Genomic DNA, 20,512 nt, shown 5'->3' with positions numbered 1-20,512 from the left:
ATGACCACACCAGGCCAGCAGTACATGACCAGTCAGTCACCTTTTATTGGACACTAGTTCTTGGGATATGAAGATCCAGCCAAAGTTGAGTTCTTCACGGATGGGCTTAGGAGAGGTGTGCAGTCCCCTCATGGTGGCCCTTCTTCAGTGGTACTTGCGTCGCCGCTCATGTTCTAAAGTTAGGAAAACAGTCTCCTACTGTGTGTTCCAGTGAAAGCACCGGAGAGTGATGGCAACAGGCCAGTCATGCCAACCCTTCCTGTACATTTCTTCCTCTTGAGCTAGGTCCTGCCATTTGGCCAATTTCCCATATATTAGACGGCTACACTGGTATCTTTAATAGGCCCCCAACTAGAAGTGTTGCCCAGGTCCAGTAAGGAGCAGGTGCTGCTATGAGCACAGCCGTGAATCCCATTCAGAGGCTGATGTCCCCAGTCTGCCATCGGGCTTTACCAGCAGCCTAAGACTAAGAGTAGCTGAGACTGAGGAGTAGCTGTGCTTTGCCAGAGCACTGAACTACCTAACCTACTACCATCTTCACATTGGCTGTTAGGATAAGCTAGCTTTCAGCATTGTATGTATGTTTCCCAAGCACTAAACTTTAATGTCAGCATTGTATAGTATGTTTCCCAAGCACTAAACTTTAATGTCAGCCTAATTCCACCTATTTTTCCTGTGTTCTTTTTCATAGGCTCCTCACTTAAAACCGTGTTATACATGCCACACTACTATAATTCCTGTAACACTTCCTCTCAGGTGGACGGACAGGTAAGGAGCACCCAAAGCTCCACTGCTGATGAGGTGAACTGCCATGTTTAACAAAGCCAGTCAACACCAGCCTCCTGGCTGACAGGAAGCTGGGTCATGCCAGAGCACTTACTGAGTTCCTTGTAAGAAATGCAGTAGCTGAAAACCACATAGGCTGCCAGCACCATGTTAATCCCCGAGATGCTGCCTTTCCGCACATTGATGTACTTGTTGTAATACCGGTCGTAACCTGCAACAGAGGAAGTGCTTACTGCCAATAATGCTGAGACAGTGTACAATGGGATCCCTGGGCTCTCTCAGCAACCCACCCTACACTTACTAATGACAGTGGACTGTGGGATTCTATCTCCATGACCCAAGACTAGCCCCAGAGCATAGGCCCACTTAACAGGGCATCTATACTTTTTTGACTTTAACTTTGTAGGTTTGGCTTAGCTTGCTATTTTTTGTTCCTACTTCACCTTGAACTCCAGCCTGGGACTCTTATTCTAATTCTGCTCCAGATTCCGACCCCCAGTAAGGGCCACGTCACCACAGCCAGCTAGGCTGACTAAGCAAGCCCTTCATGACAGCACTGAGTGCCTTAAATATAAGCAGCCAGGTGCATTCACCAGAGAGGGTATAAACATACTCTGAGTTAGCAAAAAGATGAAATGAGTCAGGCAAGACAAGGATCACAAATTCAAGGGTATCCTCAGTTACAAACCGAATTTGAGGCCTGCCTACCTGAGACCCTGTCTTTCAATAAAAAAAGGCACCTCCAAGGTAAAGGCAAAAGGATCTCTTGAGTTTAGGGCAGCCTGGTCTACAAGTTTTATCCCAGTCATGGCTATATATAGTGTGAGCCAAACAACAACAAAACAAAATAACAAAATGGAGGCTTTGGCTAGGCATCATTAAAAATTTAAAATAGCACTGGGCAGTAATGGTGCATGCCTTTAATCCCAGCACTCAGAAGGCAGAGATAGGCAGATCTCTGTGAGTTTAAGGCCAGCCTGGCCTACAGAGAGAGTTCCAGAACAGGCACCAAAGTTCTACAGAGAAACACTGCCTCGAAAAACCAGAATAAAAAAAAAAATAGCAAGGACTGCCCGGGAAGAGCTATAAACATAGGCCACATTAGTTTCCTGGACAGTTGTAAATAGACATGGGGGCAAAAGGCATACTATTCTGAGGGCAGAACTGGAGGAAAACCTCAAGCCAGACCAACTCACAGGAATAATAATAGCATGGGGTGGCCAGATTAGCAAAATGGGTATCTCTGAGAAGGCCAGAGGCCATGCATGACTCCATCAAAGATCTGACCAATCCTGAACTTACTATGTGCACAAGATGGACCCTTTAAAATGTTTTAGGAAGGCTTGAAAAAGGATGAGCATGATACAGGCTGGTGACCACCAGGATATAAACTCATTCTTTTCCCAAGTCTTTGTTTGTTTGTTTGTAATTTTTTTTTGAGACTAGAGTATCATGTTTCACAGGCCAACAAATTTGGTAAAGGTGGACACGCAACTCTAGATCCTCCTACCTCCAGCTTCCTACTACTAGAAGTACAGGTGTGTGTAAACACACCTGGATTTTCAGTTTCCTCTAAGATAGAGGCATTGATCCAAAGCAATAAGATTATTTTTAGCTGGGTATGGTGGCACCATTACCTGGGAGACTGAGGCAGGTTTAAGGAAAATTCGAGGCTAGCTTAAGCCTAATAGCCTCAAAAAATATAAAACATTTCCCAGGCTGAAACATCTCAAGCTCGCCTTTGTTGTTGCTTTGATGTGTATGTGTGCAGATGGTGTGTGCACGCTCAACATTCACAGATGTGAGACTGTGTGGAGGCAGAGGTTGGCATCAGGCAGTATCTCTCCCCACCATGTCTTGAGACAGGTGAACTTGGAGCTCACTCAACTTGGAGCTGACCAATTAGCTAGACTAACTAGCAGTCAGTGAGCTCCAGGGAGGGATCCTCCCATCTCTGCCTCAGTGCTGGAAGCATAGGCACACACCGTTTCTAACATGAGCACTGGGAACCCAACTCAGGACCTCATGCTTGCACATGAGCCACTTTCTCGGCCCACACAGTCAGTCTTTGTTTTGTTTTGAGACAGTTTCTCTATATACAGTTCTGGTTGTTGTCAAACTCAGAGATCCAGACGTGCACCACCATACCCAGCTTCAGTCAGCCTTTGATAGGCTCATACAAATACAGAAATTCAGGAGTTAACAACCATCATCGCCCCCTCTACAAAACCAATAAATTTCAAGACACCAAAGCCTTTATCACCCAGATTAACTCACATACATAAACAAACCGGCAGACAAGAGTATTGCTTTTGTCTTCACACCCATTAAGATACTGACCTCTCTGAAAGGCTCCCACAATGCCACTGGGGGTGAAATTCCGCATCAATATCCAGCTTGGCAGTTCTCCAAGTTTAACCTCCATAAGCTTCTTCTCCTTCAGTGGCACTGAAAGAAAAACAAAACAAAAAACACTAAATAATCCTTCAGCAACATAGATAGCACTCTTCCATGTACCAAGTATACAGATGCTGCATTTTCTGAGTAAATGTATCACAACAAAACTACTAGTGTAGGCCTAAGCCTATGTGATAGGGCTGTTTTGCAAAAGCTTTAAACACCAAGGCTGGACAGATGGCTCAGCAGACAAGAACTCTGAGAACCTGGATTCAATTCCCAACATCCACATGACAGCCCATAACAGTCTGTAATCCAGTTGCCTTCTGGTCCCCTCTGGCACCAAGCAAACATGTGGGGTACAAACATGCACACATACAAAAGCACCCCTACACACAAAAAGTAAAATTAAAAAAGCTTTATCAACCAACAATATGCCTGACAGCTTATAATGACTGTAAAGGAAGAGAGCTAAAGGCCACAAGAAAGAATAAAATGGAGAGCAGCTTAGAGCACTATAAAGCTAGCATGTAAGTCAAGCACAGTAGCACACACCTGTAATCCCAGGAATTCCCACAGTTCTCAGGAAGTGTAGACAAGATGATCAAGATGTCAAAGCATGAACTACAAACAAAACTATCTCAAAAAATAAAAATCCCGCTGGAGAGATGGCTCAGAGGTTAATAAGAACACTTTTCCAGAGGTTCTGAATTCCCAGCCCAGCAACCACATAGTAGCTCAAAGCATCTATAATAAGATCTGGTGCCCTCTTCTGGTGGGTAGGCGTACATGCAGGCAAAATACAGTATACACAATAAATAAATCTTTAAAAAATTCCTAACATTTGCTTTATTCATTTAAAGATTTATTTTTAATAATGTGTCTGTGCCTGTGAGTAGGTATGTACACATAAGTACAGGTGCCTCAAGAAATGTGTCAGATCCCATGGTGCTGGAGTCACAAGTGGTTTGTGAGCCACGTTATGTATCAAGTGTTCTTTACCACCAGCCTACCAGTCCCGCTTTACCTAGTCATCACACAGAGTTAATGATTACCCCACTATGAGAGGAATCTATACACCGGTAGGAAGCAAATCAAACCTCACAACTTGTCTCCATGCTCTGGAAGCCAATCTCAGGAGAGGTCTACCCAACCCCTTGGGATCTGTGCATGAGAACACCCTAGGGTGTGTGTGAGGAAAACCGACTACAATTGTTCTCTGACATCCACATGCATGCTCTGACATACATATGCTTGCACACAAAATATGGTTAACAAAAATAATTATTTGGGGGCTGGCGAGATGGCTCAGTGGTTAAGAGCACTGACTGCTCCTCCAGAGGACCCTGGTTCAATTCCCAGCACCCACATGGCAGCTTGCAGCTGTCTGTAGCTCCAATTCAAGAGAATCTGACATTATACCAATGCGCACGAAATAAAGTTAAATAAAGTTTAAAAAAAATAATTATTTGGGGGGGTGAGATAGGGTTTGTCTGTAGTTTTGAAGTCTATCCTGGAACATGCTCTGTAGACCAGGCTGCCCTCGAACTCACAGAGATCCACCTGTCTCTGCCTCCCAAGTGCTGGGATTAAAGGCGTGCGCCGCCACCACCTGGCCAATAATAGATTTTTTTTTCTTAGTTTTGGGAGACAGTGTTTCCCTGTAGCTTTGGAGCCTGTTCTGAACTCTATGCCTTTCAAGTGCTGGGATTAAAGTTGTGTGCCAACACCGCCCATCAACAAAATTAATTTTAAAACGCTTAGCATGGGCAGAGGCAGGTAGATCTCTGTGAGTTCGCAGTCAGCCTGGTCTACAAGAGCTAGTTCCAGGCCCTATTTTTAATTATTTTTCTTTCCTTCTTTCCTTCCGTTCTTTTTTTAAGACAGGGTCTTATGTAGCCCAGGCTAGAACTCAACTGGCTGCAGTGTAATCCCACCACCTTCCAAGTGCTGGAACTACAGGTTTTATGTGGTGCTGGGGGTGGAACCCAGGATTTTGTGCACGATGCGCAGGCACTTTACCAACTAAGCTCTACTACCCACCCCAGATATCTTTCCTGAATTAATTTTTTTTTGGGGGGGGGGGGCTGCATTGAAACAGGGTTTTGCTATGTAGTACTGGCTGGCCTTGAACTCAGCAATCCCCCTGCTTCAGCTTCCAAAGAGCTAGCACAACAGTTGTGCATTGCCACTTCCAGCCTTCCAGCTAGCTAAGTGTACCCAACTGCTTAGCCCTTAGTCCAAAGGACTCTTCACACTGTCTACTTAAATAAGATTGAAAACTTCAAGACGGGCATGGTGGCACATGCCTTTTAATCCTAACACTCAGGAGGCAGCAAGCTGGGCAATTTCTGTGAGTTCAAGGCCAGCCTGGTCTATACAGTGAGTTTCAAGACAAACAGGGCTAAAGAGAACTTGTCTTAAAAAAAAAAAAAAAAAAAGCCATTTTTTTAACTTTTTTTGGGGGGGGGTGTCTACTTATGTAGCCCAGGCCGGTCTTAACTTGGTGACTCATCCTTCTTCCAGCCCTTGAGCAGTGTCGATGCTCTTCACACTGTCTCTTCTGAAAACAGTGTGCACTAATCGTCTCTCCTGGCATTTTACAGAGACACCACTAAAGCCTCAGGTGGTGGTGGCACACACTGTTGATACCAGGGCTCGGGAGACAGAGGCAGGCAGATCTCTGGATAGAGGTCAGCCTGGTCTACATCTACATAGGAAGTTCCATGATAGCCAGGACTATACAAAGAAACCCTGTCTTGAAAAGCCCCAAAACAAAACAAAATTTAAAAAACCCAGCTAGCCAGGCAGTGGTGGCACACGCCTTTAATCCCAGCGCTCGGGTGGCAGAGGCAGGCGGATCTCTGTGAGTTCGATACCAGCCTGGTCTACAAGAGCTAGTTCCAGGACAGCCAGGGTTACAGAGAAACCCTGTCTCAAAAAACAAACAAACAAAAAAAGCCCAGCTTCTTCACACTCCATTTCAGACACCCCACCACTTCATTTTCCCAGGCTGAGAAAACACAGAAACAAGCCAACATGGTGGTAGAGGCCTGTAATGCTAGCACTCAGACACAGAGGCTGCAAAATCAGGACCAACCTAGGCTACATGGGAATAACCCGGTCTCAAGAGGAGGTGGGTAGACAACCATGAAATGGCTAGCTGACTTCCTGGAGTTTCATCCCATGAGGGAGATGCCACTCCTCAAAGTTGTCCTCTGTCCTGCACGCAAGCTCCATCACTCCCTTGACCATACCTAGGCAGACATCTTATATCTTATACGTGATATGTAATCCCATCAGTGCACAATGAGCGAGTGTAAAGATTTACACACGCGTGTTAAGGGAACGACCGCTTGCCTGTCACAAGGACATCTTTGGGAATTAATCTCATTTACCAAGAGGCCCCGCCAACCTTGGTCTGAATCCCAACTGGGCTCTCAGGATTTATGACCTTGAACAGGTCACTTCGACTTCAGTAGGCGTGTAAAATTCGTGTGTAACGAATCTCACAGCTATGTCGGAAACCATCCCAGGCAACTGCTGGGGCTGAACCTTAATTTGAACCTCAGCTCTGGGAAGGCCCGGCGCTGCGGTCCGTAAAAGTTCAAGTGCCCCCCCACCCCGTCCGTCTGTGTCGCGGGAGGAAAAAACAGCAGCTTAGTCCTCAGCGGGGAGTCAAACAAATGGTTCCCGGCAGCGCCTCTGCAGGCCCGGAGGGCTGCCTCGGTCTTCCACCACCACGCCGGGCAGTGCACGGCGGTAATCCGCCACAGAGTGCACGGAGGAGGGCCGGCAATGCAGGACCTCAGAGCAAGTATCCAGTGCGCCAGGGGAGGCCTCAGAGAAGTCCCCGGGAGCAGGGCAATTGGCCCCGCAGTTCCTTCTCACCCCACCGTAGCCCTGGATCCTGCGCCCAGCTCGGGCTTCCAACCCCGCGGCCTTGTAAGAGTCAGAGGACTCACCGAGAGACGCCATCTTGCAGTCCCGGTGTCCGCAAAGCCCAGCCGTGCGCGAGGGCTGCTGGGAGCACGGACTCACCGGAAGTAGGTCGTCCCTTGGGTAGGGCGTAGTACGCGAGGGCAGTTCTTGGGAGAGTCAAGTCCCCGCGGACCCTGCATCTTGCGGAAGAAAAAAAGGACAAAAGGGAAAGGGGACATTCTGGCTTTTTGTCCTCTGCTTTTGGAGCTATTATGAGAAATGAGTGATGTAAGGGTTAGGGTTGTGGCTCAATCCCGAGCGCAGGCTCTATTTTCATTCCACACCAAAATGAAGAAAGAAAAGCCGAGAAGTCGTGAAGGCCGGTACATTTCTTGCCCTCCCTAATTCCTTTTGCCCACTATTCACTGGTCTCGTACCCCAAACTCCTGCAGTTCTACTCAAGATGGTTAAAGGGTTTCCGTGAGGATTGCAGAGACTGACCCTTTAGAGCTCCTAAAGGTAGTTTATCTTGCCGGGCGGTGGTGGCGCACGCCTTTAATCCCAGCACTTGGGAGGCAGAAGCAGGCGGATCTCTGTGAGCTCCAGACCAGCCTGGTCTACAAGATCTAGTTCCAGGATAGATTCCAAAACTACGGAGAAACCCTGCCTCGAAAAACCAAAAAAAAAAAAAAAAAAAAAAAAAAAATTATCTGACCACAGAAGAATGTTCAGGTTCAAGTGTTGGAGCCAAGGTCAGGCTACCATATAGCCACAGGCAATTATCTTACCAATAATTCCCAACTTTGGGCATTCTCTTTAACAGCCTTGGATACAGCAAAACTATGAAATAACAGTCAGTCTGGCCTGGAAATCAGTTATGTGTTCTAGGCTGGCCTCAAACTTTATTCCATACAATTCCTCAGCATCTCAAGTGTCAGGATCACAGGTGTGCACTGCCTGTATAAACGGACATGACTGCTCCATGGTATGACTAAAGTGAAGTTTTTTTAATTATTTTTATGTGTATGGGTATTGCTTGCATGTATGTCTGTATACCACATGCATGCAGGGCTACTGAGGTCGAAAGAAGGCATTGGATCTCGTGAAGCTGGAATTGTGAGCTCTTATGTAGGTGGTGGGAATCATACCTGGGTCCTCTGGAAGAGCAGCAAGTGCTCTTAACCACTGAGCCATCTTCCCAGCCCCCATAGGGGGAAGGCTTTTATTGTAAATCTGAGAAAGAGGGAACAGCCAGAGGCATTTGAAGAGTCTAGAGTGGAAAGAGAAATAGACTGAACATGGCCAACAGACTGGACATGGCCAGGGCTCTTTGTGAGAGAGAGGGGAATGGTGGGGGATAGAAACTAGAAAAAACAGTGTCAGCGGGCTCTGGTTGTGCACTCTTTTAATTCCTCAGGAGGCAGAGGCGGATCTCTGAGTCCGAAGCCAATCTGATCTACAGAGTGGGGACAGCCAGGGCTAACACAGAAAAACCCAGTTTCAAAAAGAGAAACAGGAACAGAGGCTAGAGAGAAAACATGGAAAAGAGTGGGGTTATAAAGAAGGAGGAGATAGCTGGGGGAAGGGAAGCTAGGGAACTGAAGGGAGTTTAGTATAGAGAAGGTGAAAAGAGTCAGGATGCTATGGCACGGACTTTGAAATGTGTAACAAGTACTTGTGATCCTGAGGGATCCTGGAGGCCAGCACACACTTTGGCATGTTGATAGACACCATAGGTGACCAGACTTCTCTTTTGCCGGAGATAAGGGAATTGACTCCTTTTAGCAGAGGGAAACAGGCTTCACAAGTTCCTTAGGAATGCTGGTTTATCTAACTGCCAGAAATTCTATTGTCCAGGTTGAGTTCATTTCTGGATATTTGGAGTTTGGTGGGGAAACCATTAGGAAAAAAAGAACTGTTCCAGGCAAAATGTACTGCACTAAGCAAGATTTACTAGCGGTTGTTAGGATAGCACAAGGCTGTTCCTACTGAGACTAGGAGTCAGCAGACTTCTGAAAACTATAGACTGTTCAGTTACCGAAGGGGCTGGATCCCACACGGGTAATCCATCTTGGTGTCTTAAGTGACTCCATCTTGGGCCAAAGATCGGCACCAACCCAATACCTCTTGTGTCTTGTGTTCCCAAGTGCTGTCATTACAGGTGTGTACCATCAAACTTTTGAGTCTGCCTGTATTTAGAGTGTAGAGCCAGTAACAGGGGTTCAACTCAATGTTTTTTGACTTTTCAGGCTCTTAAGGAGCAAGAGAAAGCTGGTCGGCAGTGGCACACGCTTTTAATCCTAGCACTTGGAGGCAGAGGCAGGTGTATCTCTGAGTTCAAGGCCAGCCTGGTCTACAGAATGAGTTCCAGGACAGCCAGGGCTACACAGATAAATTGTCTCTAAAGAAAAACAGTAACAAGCAAAAAGCAAGAGAGGAGCCGTCTTCAAGGGCCAAATTTATCTACTGCTTTGTGTTTATGACTACAAAGGATGACTCCATTATGTAGCCTCTGCTTAGAGTTGTTGCTAACACAATTGTAAGCCACCTTCCAGCCACCTGAATGTTTAGTCTGATGGGAAAGCTGGATATAGCGAGACACTGCAACAATCCCAGGATTTGAGAGCCTTAAACAGGAGAGTCATTGTGAGCCTGAAACTAACCCGGGCTACAAAGTGAGTTAGAGGTCAGCCTGGGCTAAGAAGCGAGCGATCTTGCCTGAAAGAAAAGAAAAATTACGTGGCATTTCTTTTTGTTTTGTTGAGATGCTGGGGAGGGAGTGATCACAGGACCTCAGGTCTTCTGCAAGGTAGGCAAAGGTTCCACCACTGAGCTATAAGTAGCTCAGGCTCTCATTGGCAATTCTGGAAGCATATGCATGGCTAAGGCCCAGAGCCCACTGCCTTGATATTTGTACACAGTGTGATCTTTCAGCCCTAAAGATTACTCTAACAATAAAGCTTCAAAGCAGCCTCCTCCTTCTGCGCTCTTGGTGCTGCTTGTGTGAGCCTTCAGTGGGGACCTGGTGCCTCTTTTCTGAGGTAGCAGCTGAGGAGATTCTGGCGCTTGGAGAAGTCCAAAGAAGGAGTCAAGACTGGGAACAGCGATCATACTAATTTGAAGGTGGCAAGGCAGGATGGTTTAAGATTAAGAGGCAGACATGACTTAGTGAACTAACAAAAGCTTATTGTGACTGACAAGGTTTGTCAATGAGGCAGATCAGATTGCGGTTTGAAACAGACAAACCTGCAAGCTAGCTGTAAATGGAGGGTGGAGATGCGATTGATGTGTTTTTTGCTTTGTTTTAATGAAAGAACCCAAAAATTAAAATTCTTGAATACCTTGTTTGACTGGAGAATTTTAATGTTTTTATCATTGTAAAACCAAAGACAATTTTTTAACTTTTTTTTTTTTTTTTTTTTTTTTGGTTTTTTGAGACAGGGTTTCTGTTTTGCTTTGTTGCCTGCCCTGGAACTAGCTCTTGTAGACGGGGCTGGCCTCGAACTCACAGAGATCCTCCTGCCTCTGTCTCCCAAGTGCTGAGATTAAAGGCGTATACTACCACCACCTGGCTTAATTTTTTAACTTTTTGTATGTAGTTGTTACATGTAGAACACTCTTGAGCAAAATGATTCTAGATAGTTTTCCCTTCATCTTATTTAAATGAACTTGTTTAAAATGGGGGGGTGGTGGAGGAAGCAACTTCAAGGCAATGTAGAATCATGTCCCAGGCCTTGGGGAATTTTTAAAAAAATTATTGTGTGGGTGAGGCATATGTGGCACAGTATGTATGAGACTAGACACATCTTTTGGGTTATAGTTCTTTCCTTCCACCATGTTGGTCCCAGGGATAGAATTCATGTCACCTGGCTTGGTGGCAAGCACCTTTACTTACAGAACCATCTCTTTAACCCTGAGGCCATAGGAGTCAAAGCTTCTGTCCTCAGCTTTCTCTTTTTGAAGATCCTAAGGATGTCCTCCTGGTCCACTTCCTTGTGTCTCATGAGACACCACAGAAAAAGATTATAGTTATAGGTGCATATGGTGATGTGCTGGGAACTGCATCTAGGTCCTCTGTAAGAGTGGTATATGTCATCCTAACTGCTGAGCCATTGCTCCTGCCTTTAGCCCTTATTCTTATCATTAAACCTCTCAAACATGGTACTACTTCATCTTTTGGAAAGCTCCCTACTTACATTCTTCTCCTCTGCAATATTTTTTATAAAATTAAAAAAAAAGTTATTGGACCCATGAGATGTGTCAGTGGATAAAGACACTTGCTGCCAAGCTTGACGACCTGATACCATCCTTGGAATCTACAGGTTGGGAGACCCGATTCCTGCAAGTTGCCCTCTGACTTCCATATACACACCGTATGTGTCTATTGAATAAATAAATGTAAAAAAATTGTATTAGTGTGTATGTGCTTGAAGTGTATGTAACTGTACGTGTGTAGTGGCCAGAGAACAACTTTATGGAGACAGTTTCTTTACACCTTTACTTGGTTCCAGAGATCAAACTTGGGTAGCCAGGTTTGCACAAAAAGTATCTTTACCTGTTGTGTCATCTTGCTAGCTCATGAAATTCCTTTATTTTCTTTTCAAAACAGGGCTTCTCTTGTTGGGCAATGGTGGCGCACGCCTTTAATCCCAGCACTAAGGAGGCAGAGACAAGTGGATCTCTGTGATTTCAAGACCAGCCTGGTCTACAAAAGCTGATAGGAAAGCTGGGGCTGTTACACAAAGAAACCCTGTCTTGAAAAAAACAAATAAAAACAAAAACAAACAAACAACAGGGCTTCTCTGTGTAACCCTGACTGTCCTAGAACTCCCTTTGTAGACCAGGCTGTCCTCAAACTCAGAGATCTGCTTGCCTCTGCCTCCAGAGTGGTGATGAAAGCATGTGCCACAACGCCTAACTCCATGAAATTTTTTTTTCTTGAGACAGGGTTTCTCTGTGTAGCGTTGGTTGTCCCAGAACTCCCTCTGTCGAGCAGGCTAGCCTCAAACTCAGAGATCCACCTGCCTCTTTCCCTCTACCCAGTGCTGGGATTAAAGGTGTGCATCACCACCACCCAGCCCATGAAATTCTTTCTAAAAGAAAGTTTATTCTTTAGTATTTGAGCGGAATGTTCTATAGATATTGTTAGGTTTGTTTGATTTATAATGTTATTTATTTATTTTGGTTTTTTGAGACAGGGTTTCTCTGCGTAGCTTTAGAGCCTACCCTGGCACTCGCTTTGTAAACCAGGCTGGCCTCAAACTCAGATATCCACCTGCCTCTGCCTCCTGAGTGCTGAGTGCTGGGATTAAAGGCATGTGCCACCACCGCCCGGTTTATGATGTTTCTCTGTTCATTTTTTGTCTGTAAAAGCATGTATTAAGGGGGACTGGAGAGATGGCTCAACGGTTAAGAGCATTGCCTGCTCTTCCAAAGGTCCTGAGTTCAATTTCCAGCAACCACATGGTGGCTCACAACCATCTGTAATGAGGTCTGGTGCCCTCTTCTGGCCTGCAGGCATACACACAGACAGACTATTGTATACATAATAAATAAATAAATATTTTGAAAAAGCATGTATTAAGGTTCAAATCAAGCCAAGCTTGGTGGTACATGTCTTTAATCCCAGCACTTGGAAGGCAGAGGGAGGAGAATCTTTGAGTTCTAGGCCAGCCAAGTCTACATAGTTGTGTTCCAGGACAGCCAGAGCTACACAATGAAATCCTATCTCAAAAAGCAGACAAAATTGTTCAAATCAGATCCAATGTCTCCTGTGTGAGAGGCCTAAGGAAATCTATGAGTGACTAAAATGTTCCAAATGACAAAGAATGTAGTTTCTGGACAAAGAAACAACTGAAGAATCAAAACATAAGTCATGCTGGGCATGGTGGTGCACACCTTTAATCTCAGCACTCAGGAGATGGAGGCGGAGGCAGGTTGGTCTCCACATTTGAGGCCAGCCTGCTTTATATAGCTTCTTCCAGGTCAGCCAGAGCTGCACAATGAGACCTTTTCTCAAAAACAGCAGCAACACCCACAAGTCACACAGAGACACATGAAAGCTAGGAGACTGTGGCTCGGTGGATTCTCTGGTGTCGGACAAGATGTGTACTCTGTCTAAATCTTTCACCACACTGAAGACATTTATAAGGTTTTTCTCCCGTGTGAGTTCTCTGGTGTTTAATGAGGGTTGCACTCTGACTGAAGCTTTTCCCACAGACAAAACACACATAGGGTTTCTCTCCCGTGTGGATTCTCTGATGCTTAAAGAGGTCTGAGCGCTGTTTGAAGCTCTTCTGGCAGTCCTCACACTTGTATGGTCTCTCCCCTTTATGGAGTCTCTGATGTCTACAAAGGCTAGAGACATGAAAGACCTCCCCGCACTCCTCACATTTACAGTACTTCTCGCTGGCGTGGGTCCTCTGATGCCGACTGAGGTGCGAGCTCTGTCTGAAGCATTCCCCGCACTCTGGGCAGGCATACGGCTTCTCACCTGTGTGTGTCCGCTGGTGTTTAACAAGGGCAGCACTCTGGCTGAAGCTTTTCCCACATGCTTGGCACTGATAGGGCTTCTCACCTGTGTGGGTCCTCTGGTGTTTAAAAAGGTCTGAGCGCTGTCTGAACCTCTTCTCACAGCTGTCACATTTGTAGGGTTTGTCCTCATGGAGCCCCAAACTACTGTCAACAGAGTTGTGAGCTTTTGCTGTACGGCATTTCACATGGAAGCTTTGTTTGTGGTCACTCCCATATGCACCAGTGGCACTGAGACTCTTAGCTGTCTGGATGTGCTGACCAAGGCCAAAGCTGGCACTGTTCCCAAATTCATTACTCTCAGAAACTCCTTCCTTGGACACACTAATGAGATGAGGGATGGCAGTGCATCCTTGCTCTTCAGGAGAACGCTGGAGCTGCAACAATACAGTGTCTTTTGGCAGTTTTTCTTCCCAGTCCTCAACGGTATCAGCACATTTGGTAAATAGTGGGACCTTTCCCTGGGACACTTCTTGCACCCATGCCTGTGATTCTGCTTCCTTTAAACTTTCTTGCTTTGGAATCCAGTCTGTGCTTGAAGCTCTGGTTTCCAAACCTGAAACATGAAAACATAAGCTGCTGTTATCTCTCGCCTGTGTAACAGGGAAATAGAAATAATTAATGGTAAAGGAAGCACCTCTAACCCACTTCTTAGTGGTCCTCCCCAGCTCCTTGGGTAAAACTGAATGAGCCCATCAGGGACATCCACTTTGGCTGTACAGGCAAACAGTCTTCCTTCTGTACTTGCGCTTACAGCTACCAAGCCATTCTCCCCTGGTCCCATTGCATTGCTACAGACTGTATACTAAGAGAGGTAGAACTGCAAAAAGATGTCAGGGCAGGCTGTATTGCCTTTATTCCATGAACCTGGGATGGACTAATGCAAGAAAGGCTCTCCATAATGAACATAGGTGGTAATTCCGAAGTCTGAAGGCAAGGTCTCAGTGGGAGGGCAATCTAGGATTGGTTGAAGGTCTATAAAAATTGTCCTCTGGGGGCTGGAGAGATGGCTCAGTGGTTAAGAGCACTGACTGCTCTTCCAGAGGTCCTGAGTTCAATTCCCAGCAACCACATGGTGGCTCACAGTCATCTATAATGAGACCTGGCGCCCTCTTCTGGCATGCGGGCACACATGGAAGGAATGCTGAACACATAATAAATAAATATTTAAAAAAAAATTGTCCTCTGGCCGGGTAGTAGTGGTGGCACGTGCCTTTAATCCCAGCACTCAGGAGACAGAGGCAGGTGGATCTCTGTGAGTTCGAGGCCAGCCTGGTCTTCCAGGACAGGCTCCAAAAGCTACAGAGAAAATCTGTCTCAAAAAACAAGACAAAACAAAAAAAAAAAAGCAAACAAACAATCAAAAAAAAAAACCTGTCTTCTGGCCTCTACACATACACCCACACTATACGCATGTTCGTTCTCACAAACCCATAAAAATGGGGAGGGTATCAGATCCCACCTGTAGCTAAGGAGCTACTGGTAACTAATCACTGCTGGGGGAAGCCAGTGATTTTTCTTCAAGAATGTAGCCACTGTTTTTTGTTTTGTTTTGAGGGTTTTGTTTGTTTGTTTGTTTTGGTTTTTTGTGGCTTTTTGAGACAGGGTTTCTCTGTATAGCTTTGGAGCCTGTCCTGGAACTAGCTCTTATAGACCAGGCTGGTCTTGAACTCATAGAGATCCACCTGCTTATGCCTCCTGAGTGCTGGGATTAAAGGTGTGCGCCACCACCGCCCGGCATGAATGTAGCCATTGTTAAGTTGACCATGCTCTAATAAATAAACCCACACTCGGGGCTGGAGAGATGGCTCAGAGGTTAAGAGCATTACCTGCTCTTCCAAAGGTCCTGAGTTCAATTCCCAGCAACCACATGGTGGCTCACAACCATCTGTAATGAGGTCTGGTGCCCTCTCCTGGCCTGCAGGCATACACACAGACAGAATACTGTATACATAATAAATAAATTTAAAAAAAAAAAAAAAAAAAAAAAAAAAAAAAAAAATAAACCCACACTCATGCACATGAAAACCCAAATTAAAATAAACACCACAAACTTGAATGTAGGAGGGGGCACTTTGGGAAGGTTTCCAAAGAGAGTGGAAAGAGGAGAGGAATGTAAGAGAGCATGCTGGGAAAAACAAGGGTTCCAGAGAGAGTAGAAGGATAGGAACGGGGCATTCTGGGAAGAAGGGTTTCAGAGCGAGTGGGAAAGGGTAAGACAGAAATGGAAGTCGATTCTGATCAGAGTACATACATTAGATGTATGTATGAAATTATCAAAGAATAAGTAAAATATTTTAAGAGGCCAGGTGGAGTGGCACACATTCATAATTCTAGCACTCGGAAGGCAAAGCAGGCAGATCTCTTAGTCTAGTCTACGTAGTGAGTTCCAAGCCAACCAGAGTTACATAGTGAGACCCTGTCTCAAAAACCCAACAACAAAATATTAAAAACAAACATATGCACACAAAATAAAATACAGACAGACCTTGTGTAGGTCACAAAAGAAATCCTAAGGCTCTTAACCCATGTTTGTGAATGGCAAACTAGCTCATAGATCATAGAAAACTCAGCTGTTAATCCTGGTTAGCAAAAACTATCAGCCTGACAACAGCCTATGAAAAAAAAGCCTCAATTGAGGAACCAGGCAGATAGATTGGCCTGTGGGGTCTCTGTGGGGAACTACCTTGATTCTTAATTGATGTAGGAGGGGCAACCCATTGTGGCAGGTACCATTCCTAAGCAAGATGGCTTTGAACTGTGTAAAAAAGCTGCTTGATGGGGATGATGAGACAACTCAGTTGGTAGAAGCACCTGACAGCTGAAGTTTGATGATCCTCAGTATACACATGGTGGAAGGAGAAAATTTGCTTCTATAAGTTGTTTTCTGATACACACACACACACACACACACACACACACACCATATAAATAAAAGATTTAAAAGAAAACTTAACTGCTGCTAAAAATAGAAAGAAAGGAGAAAGGAAGAGAAGGCGGGAAGGAGGGAGGGGAGAAAGGAGGGAGGACGGGCCGGGTAGTGATGGCTCACACCTTTAATCTCAGCACTTAGGAGGCAGAGACAGGTGGATCTCTGTGAATTCCAGGACAGGCTCCAATGCTACAGACAAACCCCCATCTCAAACAAACAAACAAACAAAAACCAAAAAAAAAAAACAACAAAAAACCCAAAAACAAACAAACAAAAAATGCTAGCTGAGGCTCAGCCAGCTGCAAACAGCATCCTTCCCCATTCCTGCTGTTCTGCACTGGCTGTGAAATGAGTTCCTCAGTCAGAGGCAAGGCTGTGGGGACTAGCAAGGGGGGTCTGCTTTCAGATTCCTGCCTTGACTTGTCTCAGTGATAAACTGTGACCTGGTCCTGAGAGTCAAATAAGCCCTGACCCCCCCCCCCCCGCCCCCAAGATGCTTTTGGTCAGAATGTTTTCTTACAGCAACTGGTAGGAAACTAGAGCAGCCACCCTACAAGCCACACAGAGTACAGCACGTACCAGGCAGAACTGTGCCGTCACGGTCCTTCGTGCTCTCTCTGCAGAAACTCTTCCGAGCTGCAGCCAACTGCTCCCACTCTTCCCAGGTCAGGAAGTCGGCCACATCCTTGAAAGTCACATGGCCCTAGAACAGCACAAGATCTCCGTTCAGCATTTGCTGTCACTGCGAACATTTCACTAGTCTAAGGGAAAGCCAGTCTTTTTTAAAAAAAAATATTTATTATGTATACAATGTTCTGTCTTCAGAAGAGGGCGCCACACCTCATTACAGATGGCTGTGAGCCACCATGTGGTTGCTGGGAATTGAACTCAGGACCTTTGGAAGAGCAGGCAATGCGCTTAACCGCTAAGCCATCTCTCCAGCCCGGGAAAGCCAGTCTTTAGGGAGTAAGGAGCTCGTGTGAGAGTCAAGGGACAGCCACAGATGCGGAGTACCAAAGGGACCTGCTACTGATCACCTTCATTGTCAGTCTGACTGGACTTAGAATCACCCAAAACTAAGCTTCTGGACTTAACCTGTGCAGCATTTCCAGACAGATTTGACTGTGGAGGGAAGGGCAACCCTGGATAGGCTGATGCACTGGACTGAACGAAGGGAAAGGTGGCAAGGGAAATCAGCACTCACCTCCTTCTGCCTGCTGTAAAGCCTGGTTACCAGCTACACCCTCTGCTACACCTTCCTGACTTCAGACTGTTATCTTCTTAAACATTGACCCAAATAAGCCCTCCCCTCAAGCTGATCGTGTCACAGCAGTGAGAAGTCACCATTCTCACTAGAGGGTCACATCCTCCTATAATCGCGAAAAGATTTTCTGTGGATCATCTATGACAATTTGGGGAAGACACAAGCAAAATATTTAATTATATGACTGTGACTTATCAAAACGGACACTGGGGCTGGGATGTGGCTCAGTTCAAGAGTACTGGGCTGGCATGTACAGAGCTGAGGGCCAGCCCCAACACCACAGAAGACGGGTGTGGCCGCAAACACTTGTAATCCCAGAACTCCGTAGGTGGAGGCAGGGGGATCAGAAATGTTAGGGTCATCTTTTTCTACATAGGGAGTTGTTCAGGCCAGCCTGGGCTACATGAAATTATGTCTCAATTTTCAGATGGGGAGAGAAGAGACATCTTAGGCGGAGGATGCAGACGCAGGGGTGTGTCCCTGGGAGCTCTAGCTCCCTAATCCTGACCTTTTCTGCATCCCTCCCTACTCTGCTTCCTCGCTGCCAGGAAGCAAACATACCTGCTCCAGCATACTCTTTTGTGACAGTGTTCTGCCATACCCCAAGCCCAGAAACAATGAATTCAGGTGACCATGGACTCTTAACTTCTGAACTATTAAATCCCAATGGATCTTGTGTTCCTTAAGTTGTTTTAGGTATCTATCATAGCGACAAACTAAACACACTATGTATACATGTACAAGGCTAACACATGTATGCTGAGTTCCCTGTATCTAAAATGCTCGTGAGCAAAACTGTTCACAATGTCAGAATATCTCAGTTCAGCCAGGGATGAATTAGTGATCCAGCATTTTCCTAATCTGAGATCCCAAAACTCTGAAGTGCTTGAGTGTTTGTCAGCCACAATGAAATATTTTGTTTGTTAGCCCAAATGTCTATAGTGCCGACGAGGAAAAACTGCCTCTGAAATGGCTAAATCATGAAATGACATTTTGTGGGGAGGACCTGGAAAATGTTTCAGTATTAACTTTTGAGGGATTGGGTTAAATTTTCAGGCTATATCAGAAGTTAAGTGCTTCCTGTTCTCCCAGGGCGACTGACCTGCGTCCAGCTGCCAGCACCTACACTGGGCAGCTCACAATAGCCTGTGACTCCAGTTCCTGGGACCTAACGCCTTTTTCTGTGTTTCTTAGGCACTCCCATACACGTGGCACACATTCACACGCACAGTCACATAAACAAAAAATGCAAAAAAAAAAAGAGTCTTTTCACACTGACCATGATTGTGGATTGTATCCCAAAAGGCACGAGCAAGTTTAGTTTCAAGTTAGAGCTAGACATTGCAGTGCACACCTTTAATCCCTGAACTTCGGAGGTGGAGTCAAGTGGATCTCTGTGAGTTCAAGACCAGTCTGGTCTATACAATCAGTTCAAGTCAGTTAGGGCTATACAGTGACTTAAAAAAAATAAGAAAAAATTTCAAAATCAGTAGTGTCAGGAGTATTACTCTATTTTTCCAAGGTGTCTTCCCATGGACTTAACATATTCTGATATATGAGCCTATAGACGTCACTCACACACGCGATTAAAAATGCCCAGAAGGCATTTAGAGCCCCTGAAACTAGAGTTGCAGGAGGTGGTGAGACACCCTACGTGGGTGCTGGGAACTGAACTCATCCTCTGGAAGAGCCCCACAGGATTTTAAACGCTGAAACCATCTCTCTGGCGTCACCCAGAGCTCACCCGCATCTCACCTGTGGGGAGGCTCGGTCCAGTGCTCTTTGTAGAGTCCGCACCAACGCCGCAGCCTCCTCCCCGCTCTCAGGGCAGAGGTCCCGCACGCAGGCCTGGAGCTCCTGCGGCAGGATGGTGAGGAACTGCTCCAGCACCAGCAGCTCCAGGATCTGCTCCTTGGAGCGCAGCTCCGGCCTCAGCCACCGCCGACAGAGCTCCCAGAGTCGGCTCAGCGCCTCTTCCGGGCCCGCCACTTCCTGGTAGCGCAACTGTCTGAACTGTTTTCGAGAAGTTTCGGGGTTCTGCCAACCCCCGGGTCCGGAGGGCTTCTGACTTCCGGGTGAGTCCTCCTCCACTTTCACCGTACAAAGCCCGGCACCGAGCGGTGGCGCGGCGACCCCGGCACCCGCAGCCATTGGAGTCTCTGGACCGTCCAACTCGAACAAGAAGGACAAAACGGGACGTACTGCCAGTCCCTTTCACAAACGAGGCCCGAAATGGCCCCTACCGACACAACACACCCGTGACCATAGCCTTTAGGTCTCACTTTAGCTGGTGAAAGTGAGAAAAACAAACCCAGCCGGAAGTGCGTTATTATCCCCCCGCCCCCCGCGCTGGGGACGAGACTTGTATTCCCAAGGTCTCTCTAAGCACCCTGGAGGACTAAGATGCAGCTCGGTGGTTCGCCTTCCTTATCGCATTGAAGCTGCCAGAGACCACGTCCTTTTAAAAAAAAAAAAAGGGGGGGGCGTGGCGCGCGGGCGGGGGGCGGAGCCAGATGATGGTGGCGGCGCATGCCTGTAGCACTTGGAGACTGAGGCAGGAGAATCTATGATTTCGAGGCCAGCCTGGTCTACAGAGAGCGCTCCATGACAGCCAGGGCTACACAGAGAAACCCCATCTCAAAACAAAAACAAAATCAAAAAAGCAGAACAAAACAAAACAA

The 20,512-nt window shown here is 46.2% G+C and overlaps 2 protein-coding genes across 2 annotated transcripts; both read right to left on the bottom strand.

Moving 5' to 3' along the window:
* Positions 1-21: 21 nt before the first annotated feature.
* Atp5mf (ATP synthase membrane subunit f) lies at positions 22-7,221 on the bottom strand. The gene is made up of 4 exons (XM_038346813.1): positions 7,149-7,221; positions 3,127-3,234; positions 881-997; positions 22-173 (listed from the first exon to the last, which is right to left on the bottom strand). Exons 1-4 carry the CDS (start codon positions 7,159-7,161, stop codon positions 145-147), a joined length of 267 nt encoding a protein of 88 aa, XP_038202741.1. The 5' UTR covers positions 7,162-7,221; the 3' UTR covers positions 22-144.
* A 5,376-nt stretch (positions 7,222-12,597) lies between these two features.
* On the bottom strand, positions 12,598-20,289 carry Znf394 (zinc finger protein 394). Its single transcript, XM_038346699.2, has 3 exons — positions 19,587-20,289; positions 17,147-17,270; positions 12,598-14,191 (listed from the first exon to the last, which is right to left on the bottom strand). Exons 1-3 carry the CDS (start codon positions 19,980-19,982, stop codon positions 13,167-13,169), a joined length of 1,545 nt encoding a protein of 514 aa, XP_038202627.1. The 5' UTR covers positions 19,983-20,289; the 3' UTR covers positions 12,598-13,166.
* Between the last annotated feature and the right edge of the window lie 223 nt (positions 20,290-20,512).

This window comes from Arvicola amphibius, chromosome 10 (genome assembly GCF_903992535.2).
Source record: "Arvicola amphibius chromosome 10, mArvAmp1.2, whole genome shotgun sequence".
Taxonomy (NCBI): Eukaryota; Metazoa; Chordata; class Mammalia; order Rodentia; family Cricetidae; genus Arvicola; species Arvicola amphibius.
The sequence above is the reverse complement of the archived record's forward strand: the minus strand, read 5'-3'. Positions and strand labels throughout refer to the sequence as shown.